The sequence below is a fragment of the Hydra vulgaris genome, chromosome 12 (assembly GCF_038396675.1).
Source record: "Hydra vulgaris chromosome 12, alternate assembly HydraT2T_AEP".
Classification (NCBI taxonomy): Eukaryota; Metazoa; Cnidaria; class Hydrozoa; order Anthoathecata; family Hydridae; genus Hydra; species Hydra vulgaris.
Window position 1 is genome coordinate 42,330,706 of NC_088931.1, and position 9,861 is coordinate 42,340,566.

A 9,861-nucleotide genomic window follows, 5' to 3' on the forward strand; every position below is an offset into this window, starting at 1 on the left:
CCCTTAAGATTACATAAATACCTATTCCATAGTTTTGAAAAATAAATTCTCCTAGGATTCACTTCTAAGACAGGTTTCAAACATAATTAGGCAACAATGTTGGACTAAAAGTCATCCAACTTCAAATGGAACAGCAATTAGACAATTTCAACAGTTTTCAAAACCTAAAAAGTCTCCATATATTATGGATTCAATATCTAAAGCTGAACCAGTGCTTTCGGAAGAGCAGCTTCTTCTTGAAGTTGAGGTTATATTTTTAGTTTATTTATTATGCAAACCTAATTTGGACAGCAATATGATTAGCAATATTTTAAATTAGTAAGTGATTGGGGTTGATATTTGACCTGGGCCAGGTTTGACAAAACATAGCCAGGGCTGCATTTATATTGATAAATCCTATAAGTATATCATTTTTAGGTAAATCTTATGTTGCACTCTAAAAGACTTCAGGGAAGGAGAAGGGGAGGGGGACCTTGGAGAGGACATTTGAGCTTGAAAAAGATCTCTCTTCTAATACAGCTTAAGAACTCTCAGTGGCTAGTAATGGCTAGTAACCCCTGCAAATTTTGTTTGTTTAGCAAAGGCAGGGTTTGTAAAAAGCTCTATTTTTAGCAGGGGCCTGGTCACTTACTACTTGAAATATTTTACTAATTATTATATACTTTTTTTTTTACTAATTACTTTTTTTTACGATCAAAAATATATTACAAATAAAATTGTTTAATGTATAATATATAAAGAAATTTTATAAAGTGTGATATACATACTTTAGCACCATGCATCATGGCATGTTATTTTATACAATTTTATAATAAATAATTTTTAGTTGGCTAAGTGATTATGTGCACCATTGTTTGTTTTAGAATTTAAGGTATTTTAATTTTTAAATTTTATAGAATGAACTACTAAAATCAAAACCATCGATCAATGTTCTTGCAATTTTGAATAGAAATCTTTTTCAACCGAAAATATATGAAAAACTCCCGATTCGATTGTCGCTGGCTCCCTGTTTAATAATTGCTGAGTTTAAGCGCCTTTACCCACAGTACAGTTTTATCGAAGAATCATGTACATTTTTTTGTTACTAAAGCTTTTGCAGGATCTTCTAATCACCTTGAAAGTTTGCTTGTTTTACAATGTAAATTAGGTTCCAAAAAAGCAAAGGATTTGTTATTTAAGAAATCTGAAGTAAGTAAAATGAAATATTTTATGGTTTTATTCAATTCTTTTTAATGATTTCATATAATGAAGTTATAAAAATGTCTACATTTTTTTTGCATTTATATATCTAACTAATCTAGAATTTATTTGTTTATTACAAATGTTTATTGATGATGTACATTTCAGTATAAACTTAGGATAAATACATTTATAATAAGGGGTCGTCCATTAGTATGTATGCCAAAAATTTTGAAATTTGACCCTCCCCCTGTTGCCATGCATACTTTTAAGATCGCCTCCCCCCTAAATAGTACGTTTGTTTTTGAAGTAAACCCCCCCCCCCCCCCCCTACTAAAAATTAAAAATAGTAATTGGAGTGAGATTTGTTTAAAGTATGATATAAAATTAGGACTGACAATAAATCTAAAGATACTCTGAGGTGCCAAATAAATGTATCCGCTCATTTATTTATAATGTAGTTTAATGTAATATCATGCTATTATCTACACAGGCGGATCCATAGGGTGGGGGCGATGGGGCAATTACCCTCCATTGTTAGTTAAGCTGTCTAGATAAAATATCAATTTTAATATTATGTCGTGCAAATTTTAAACTGTGTGATTGCTAGGGTACAAATCATTAAACCTGAAAATCGCCCTCTTCCCTCATTACTAGTTGTCCGGATTCACCATATAATAAGAAATTAAATTCGTTCTCCCTCCTCGTACTACATATTTTGGATCTGCCTTTGATTATATGCAGCTATTATACATTATACAGCTATGTATATTATACAGCTATTTTATGTAATATTAGCGCAATATATACAGCTAGTCCTGTAAAATTCAAGAGTGGTTAGCCCAAACAGGGGCGCAGAAAAATTCCAGAACCCTAGTTTCAAAACCCCGGCTTATGAAGTTCTAGAACCCCAATGCTTTCAAAACCCCATTTTGCAATAGGGGTTCCAGAACCAGTTCTCTGGAACCCCTTACAGTCAGAGTTCCAGAACCCCGGGGTTCTAGAACCCCAAATTTAGCTCGGAGTTCTAATCCCTGCTTTAAAACTATTTGGAATAAACCTGAATTAAATTAAATTTCTGGTAATTTTTATAGTTAAAATTTGATTTCTTTAAGTCTGACGATCTGGTCAATGAGTTGAAGATACCTGCAAAGTATGGTCCACAAGTTCTTTTCAACTCAACACAATATGGCTTTCACAGTAGATCAGGATGCGAAATGATTAGCACAGATTTACGGACGATTAAAGAGGTTTTATGCGTTATTGTTAGCATTTACTATTTGTTAGATCTATCGTATCCATCTTCCTTTTCACAACTGATGGGCCTTTTCCAGGACATGTTGCTAAATGAAAGCTTTGAAAAAAAATCAAAGAAGACTTTCTCTTATATTAAACAGTTAACTTAATTTTTTGAATGCGATTACTAGTTATTAACTTTATTATTTTATAAATTGTTTTATTTTATATTTTTAATTTAAGTTGTTACTTATTGTTGTTACTTATAATTTTATATTTAAGTTGTTACTTTAAAAAAAAAGTTGGGAAATAAAGCTTTCTTTGAAATAATAAAAAATAATAAACTGATTTTGTAAAGTTTTGATAATGTATTTTTTGACATATATTTAAAAATATAAAAACTAATCCTTGGTTTAAGTAGTTACATAAATTACCAGATTTATTAATAGATCATTGATATGAAATGGTGTTTTATTTACAATTATGTTAAAATGAATTTATTTCGTCATTGTATATATTAAAAATATTTTATAGTATGTATTTTATGCCTTACTAGTAATATTAGCATTGAAAGATTGTTAAATACATCAGATAATTGGTATTAATTATATAATGTAGTGTATAAATGATTTAGGTTTTACTTGAATAAAAACAAAACATGTAAATATATATATATATATATATATATATATATATATATATATATATATATATATATATATATATATATATATATATATATATATAACAGCATATTATGCTGTTAGCTTGGATTTCGAATATAACACCAAATATAACGCCATTGGATAACGATATAACAGCATTTTGCTGTTATTTAAATTTAAATAACAGCATTTTGCTGTTATTTTTGCTGTTATTTAAACCAATCCTGTTATATTTTTGTTAAATATAACAGCATAATTTTTTAGTGTGTATAGAGAGAGAGAGAGAGTATAATTTATATGTATATATAAACTATACTGTATATATATATATATATATATATATACATATATATATATATATATATATATATATATATATATATATATATATATATATATATATATATATATATACTTATCTAATTTTCTTCAATAATTTGTTTTGCCATCAGTAGGCTCATCAGTAAGAATAGGAGCAATGAGGATAGACTTACTCTTCGTCCTGATTAAGATGATAAACTGATCCTATAAGAAAAATTTCTTTGGGCAGGTGAGGTTCTTAAACGGTGGTGAAGGCCACTCACCTAGAAGATGGAAAACTCCAAAACCCCACTTTAGTGTGGTAAGTCTAAGAGTGAATGAGAAGTGATTGTATTGAGATTAGCTATTGGATGATCAGCACTTAGTATAGTATCAGTACATGCACCTCAAACAGGTAGGGCAAGAGAAGAAAAGGAAGAATTTTACATTATTCTTGGTAATATTTTGAAAAATAATAGTGACACTGAGAGGCTGATTGTATGTGGAGAATTTAATAGGCATGAAGGCGCAGCATCTGATGGATTTAAAAGAGTATATGGTGGAAAGGAGTTTCACATAAGGAACAGTGAAAGAGAAATGTTGTTAGAGTTCTACAAGATGTTTTTGGAGAAGGCTGTATTAAAGGGCTATTAGAAAAACACTTGCAAATAAAGTTGAGGTAAAAACAAGATGGAAGGTTCATTATGAAAAATTGCTAAATGAAGAGTTCGGATGTAGTGAACATGTAGTGAAGTGAAATTATTCAGAATGCTCAAGTAGGTAAGACTGCTGGTCCTTCTGGTATATTGGCAGAGATGTTGAAAGCTTCAGGGGATGGGGATTAAAAAAATTGTTTGTTGACAAGAATTTTGAAAAAATAATGGGAATCTAAATTATTATATAGTTTGATAAACTAAAGTTTAAATCCTAAATGTTTTTATTTTAATAGAAAATTTTAATTTTAAATTTAGTCAAATTACATAACAAAAATTTGAATTCAGTATACCTAATTAAACATAAAAAGGTTTAAATTATATTTATCGGTTATGAGTAGTTAATAAATTTTGGAACAGAGCATTAAAAAGAAAGTCGATTTTATCTAATTTTTGTAATATTCTCTGTTAAACAATTTACCAACTTAATATCTCAACATTATTTTATTTTAGTGTGCATACTGTTGAAATATGGTTTTAATTTAGTAAATTTTCATGAATGGAATTTACTTTGTTGACCATTGGTAGACAGTTTATGAAAAATAAATTGTATTCAACTCAAATAAGGTAAGAATAGTAGGTTGAAATAAAATTTATCGTTAATTATTCTGTTAATGTTGCTTTGCTTTTTTCTGCACTTTTTCTATTTAATGGTTAAAATACCCACATGAATGTGAACTCAACATGGTGTTTGAACAGTAAATACGGGTTGCCATCGAACAAATAATTGAAGACATAAGTGGATAAAGGCGTCATGTCGCAAAAATATATACTGTATCGTTACTTAAAACCTTTATCTGCGTAAAAAGTTTCCACTTTTTTACGCAGATAAAGGTATTAAGTAACGCTTATTCACATTATCATTTTTACAATTATGGGGAAGGAGTTATATTACACATCAATTCACCTAAGCAGTGGCGTAACTGGTCCTTTTAGCTTCCATCATTTTTGGTCTTTAAGGTTCTACCTGTTCTAAAATAGGCTTTTAAGTTCCGGTGTATATACTTTAGTCAACTATATTTATTAGTATCTTTATCTTTTGGTTTCAAATGGCATTGAAACACTCAAACATCTTTTTATTTTTATTTTTGTTTGTTATTACAATAACTAATGCTCTTTAAATATAGAAATCAAATATATTCTTCATGTTTAATATCATAACTGAAAACCAGTTTGTTTATTTGCTTGTTACCCAATTATGGTTTATACAATTTTTTCCTAGATCTCCTTGTTTACTTTATTGTTATTAGGTTAACAGGGAGCATTAAGCCCCTTGTTTTTAAGATTTTTTTTTTTCTCTCTTTGAAATAAGTAAATAAATGTTAAATTCAAACTGGAAATATTTTAAGTGATGCACAAATCATTTCTTTATGTACAAAAACTATATTCAGTAAGAATTTTTGTGATTGAAAAAAAAAAGCTAAAAAGTTACAACTAACGTTGACTCAAATTTTAAAAAAAGGGGGCATCAAGTCAGTATGTAAAACATATGTTTTTACATTATTTGTAGGCAATTCTCACAGGTCCAGTCCACGGCTTTAATATCAGCTCCACCTGGAATTTCTGTGCATTTAATATGGTACCAAACATCTTGTAAGTCACAGCACACCTATTCTTCTTCTTGACCTCCACGAATACCACACTTTAGACACTGATGACAAATGATACTTTATGAAAGTTTCATTGTCCTCATCACTGTCACTATCATCTCCAGCAGGAAGATTTTTCTTTTTCTCATAGTCTTTTTGAGCCTTTTGGTTCGTACAAGTCCACTTTAATGTTACACCATTAAAGCAAAAAGATAAACTTAATGCATATGTCGATCCCTTTCCTAGAATATATTCCTAATATAGTTTGATTCTATAAATCACTACCTCTTTGTTTACTAAAATGTACGCCGCTTTAAAATATGGTAATTTTTCTTATTGAGGATTAGATTGCGACATCATTTTCTATAAGTATTTTACATATAACTTTTTATAGCAAATGACTACCAAAATAATTAATTATTTTTTGTAGATTGATCGTAAATAACATATACCAAAATAGAATATAATAAAACATAAGCCGTATATAAATATTTTTGTTAGTCTTTTTTAGAATTATTTAATCTGAGATTTAAACGTGTATTATTTTTTGAGATATTTCGAGTTCAAAGACACAGTAATACTCAAATTCTTTTTTAATTAAGTTTAAAAGAAATATAAATTTTCTAATTCACTGTAATTTTCTAATTCACTGTATTTTCGAATTCACTTTCATTGCGTACCGTGAATTTTCACTATAGCATAAATAGACACTTAAAATACCGTAATTTTGGGTAACTTTGCACAACCGTGGGTAACATTGCACAACTAAAGTCAAAGATATTTTATTCTCTAGCAGTTAAAAATTTTAACTATAACTGCAAAGCACTTTTGAAGTCAGCTGTTTATTCTAGTTTTAATACAAAAATAGTGTAAAAAAGTCATTTTAACGAGTTTTCTTTCTACGCAAGTAATTTTACTTGAACATAGAAAAAAGTCACGAAAATAATTTCTTGCAACTTTTATCTGTTAAGCAGATCAAAATTAGACCCTAAGGTAAATAAGCAGCATAACATGCTCATCATAATATTAATTTGAATTATTTATGTTTTAATGCGATTGTCAGTATAGGTGAAGAAAAATTACTAAATTTTGTAAATAAATTACTATTTCGGACTAAACTGGGATAACTTTGCACAATGGGCAAAATTACCACAACTGTCTTTAATCATCTAAAAACAATACTTTTTAAAACTTGAAGTAAATTTTATATATAAGCATAATTATTACATATATTTTTATTGTTTTTATTAACATTTTTTGCTTATTCTTAAATATCACTCATGTTTTTTCCAGATGTCAAGTTGCCCGAAAATATAAAGACTATACAAATAATGACCTATCCAAATGTCTTGAAGAGGTAAAATGTAAAAAGCTGACACAAAAGCAAGCTGCTGCTAAATATGGCATCAGTCGAAGAACAATTTGTTATAAATTAAAAGGAAAACACAACTTAAAACCTGGTAAGCTATACTTCTTTTCCAAATTCGAGGAGGCTGCTTTTGTGAAGTGTACTATTCAATTGAGTGATTTTGGATTTCCAATTAGTAAAGAAGATTTACGTCATATTATGAATAATTATCTAATTAGTTCAGGAAAAAAAGAAAAAGAGTTTAAAATCTTTCCTGGGCCTGAACTAGTTAACTCATTTTTACAAAGACATCCACAACTTACAAGTAAATTTGTGCCAAACTTAAAAAAATCTCGAGCAATGGTTAATGAAAAAATTTTAAAGGAATATATTCAGCAATTATCAAAAACTGTACAAAATGTACTTCCAAGCAACATATATAATTACGATGAAACAAATTTGACTGATGATCCAGGTTCAAAAAAATGCTTGGTAAAGAGAGGTAATAAATACCCAGCAAATATAAGAATTCTAAGACAAGTATTTCTATTATGATATCAGGTAATGCTGCAGGCAAAGTTCTATCACCGTTTGTAGTTTATAAAGCTGTAAATCTGTGGTCATCTTGGTGTGAAGGAGGTCCTAAAAGAATCAGATACTTTAACACTAAAAGTGGTTGGTTTGATGGAGCAGCTTTTGAAGAGTGGTTTTTTTCTATAGTTTTACCTTCTTTAAAAAAAAAATTAGGATATAAAGTTTTGTTAGGCGATAACTTATCCTCTCATATCTCTCCAAAAGTAATTAATGCCTGTGAAAAAAATGAAATACTATTTGTTTGCCTGCCACCTAATAACACGCATATAACTCAACCTCTAGATGTGACTTTCTTTAAACCTTTAAAAACAGCTTGGCGTAGAATTATTACAGAGTACAAAGTTTCTCCTGTTGGCTGCACAAAAGCATCTCTTGAAAAACAACATTTTCCAGAACTTTTAAACAATTTATTTATTGCTATAAAACCAAATCAGGCTAACAACTTAAAATCAGGTTTTAGAAAGTGTGGTATTTATCCAGTAAATGTCAATCAACTTCTCACACAATTTAGAGAGAGAGAATCGTACGATAAAGAATTTTTAGAAGACAGCTTTAAGATTTTTTTACAAGAAGAATATAAACCCTTGCAGTCTTCAGAAACCGAAAAACGAAAAAAAAAGCTTTCTATTCCTGCAGGGAAAAGTGTTGGCACAGCAGATTTAGAAAAGTTTAGTAACAGTTTTGATATTGGCTCAAAGCTTGCAAAGAAAACAAAACTGAATGAAAACACGAAGAGCATAAAGTCAAAAGTTCAATCTGAAGAAGCTCCGAAAGAGTGCCATGATCACAGTTCTAGCTCAAAATCATTGAGTAGCATTGAAAATAAACTTGTAAACAGATATAATAAGAATGAGAAATCAAGCTCAGAAAATTTGAAACATGTAAACTTTTTCTTTGACAAATTACAAATGCCAAGGAAAACAGTGCTTATGTGAAGCCAATGGTAATAATATTAAATGCTTGTTTGACACACAAGAAAGTTTTCATGAATGGGACAGTACTTGTTTCACATTAAGAAGCCTCAAAAAATAACCAAGACCAGAGAACTTTACATAGTACCTCTATTAGACTTTCATTTCTGTTGAAGTTTGTTTATTTAGCTTTTATTTTTTATTTTAAAGATATATAATTGCTTACATTAAAAGAAATTTGGTGTTTTTAGTTTTTAATGTGGCTATGTTTCTTTTATCATGTTAAACTTTTTATTAACCAAAACAATGGTAAATCTGATTTTTATTTTTATTCGTCATTAAACTCTTGTTAAAATTTCCTTTAAACAGTATAATAAAAAGAGTTTAAATAGCAAAATTCATATAAACTGAAAAAATTTTTTCAAATTTTATAACAGTTTTTGAATTGTCCAAAGAAAATTTTTGGCAAGTTTTTATAAATATTAGAGATGTTTTAAGCCAATTTTTAGAAACACAAAGCAAAAAATTTTAACTTTTTGCGCAAAGTTACGGTACCGTGAAATTTTCACTGTACTTAACAACAATTTTTTTTAAAACCGTGAAAATTCACGGTATTTTTCAAAAACGCAAATCTAAGGTACAGTAAATTTTCACTGTATTTATTAAATAATTTGTATTTTTTTCGACGGGAATTTTCACTGTATTTAGCGAAAAAACACCTTTAAATACCGTGAGCTTTCACGGTACTTAACACCAAGCAATAAAAAAAGTAAACACACCGTAAGTTTGAACATAAGCATTTTTCTGTTTTTAAATCAGAATTAAAGACCAAGTACTGTATAGAAAGATATAATAACAAGTTAAAAAAAAAAAAGACTTACGTGCATGACTGCTTGACTGGATATATTCATAAATAAAAGGGTGTTTGCATGTTTGCAGCAGACCACAAAATAATAAAACGAAATAAAACCAAAGCTAGTTTTGATAACAGTTTAGCGCATGATCGAAATTTGTTTATTTTACGCACGTTCAGAATTCATTTTATACTCTTTTATAAGCAAAAATGAACAAGTCTTTAAAAAGTATAAAATTTAGTTTGAAATTTGTCTTACTTGTTTACATCTATTGTCTATTTTATCATTTGTTTTATTATTATTTGTTTTTACCTATTGTCTATTTTATTTTTTGAGCTAAAAATAAAATACTAACCTCTTATTTATAAATAATATTAATGTATTAAAGAAAGTGTTAAAGCTCGCATTTATGAAACAATGAGTAAAAAATATTGAGTTACTGTTACACCACTAAAAGTAACAATTAATAATG

At 28.5% G+C, this 9,861-nt stretch overlaps 1 protein-coding gene across 1 annotated transcript; it reads left to right on the forward strand.

Moving 5' to 3' along the window:
- The first annotated feature begins 6,405 nt into the window (after positions 1–6,405).
- LOC136088747 (uncharacterized) lies at positions 6,406–8,772 on the forward strand. The gene is made up of 2 exons (XM_065813309.1): positions 6,406–6,675; positions 6,976–8,772. Exon 2 carries the CDS (start codon positions 7,582–7,584, stop codon positions 8,557–8,559), a length of 978 nt encoding a protein of 325 aa, XP_065669381.1. The 5' UTR covers positions 6,406–6,675; positions 6,976–7,581; the 3' UTR covers positions 8,560–8,772.
- The last annotated feature ends 1,089 nt before the right edge of the window (positions 8,773–9,861 follow it).

Coding starts and splice junctions, on each gene's coding strand:
- LOC136088747 (XM_065813309.1), top strand. CDS start 7,582: ATGATATCAGGTAATGCTGCAGGCAAAGTTCTATCACCGTTTGTAGTT.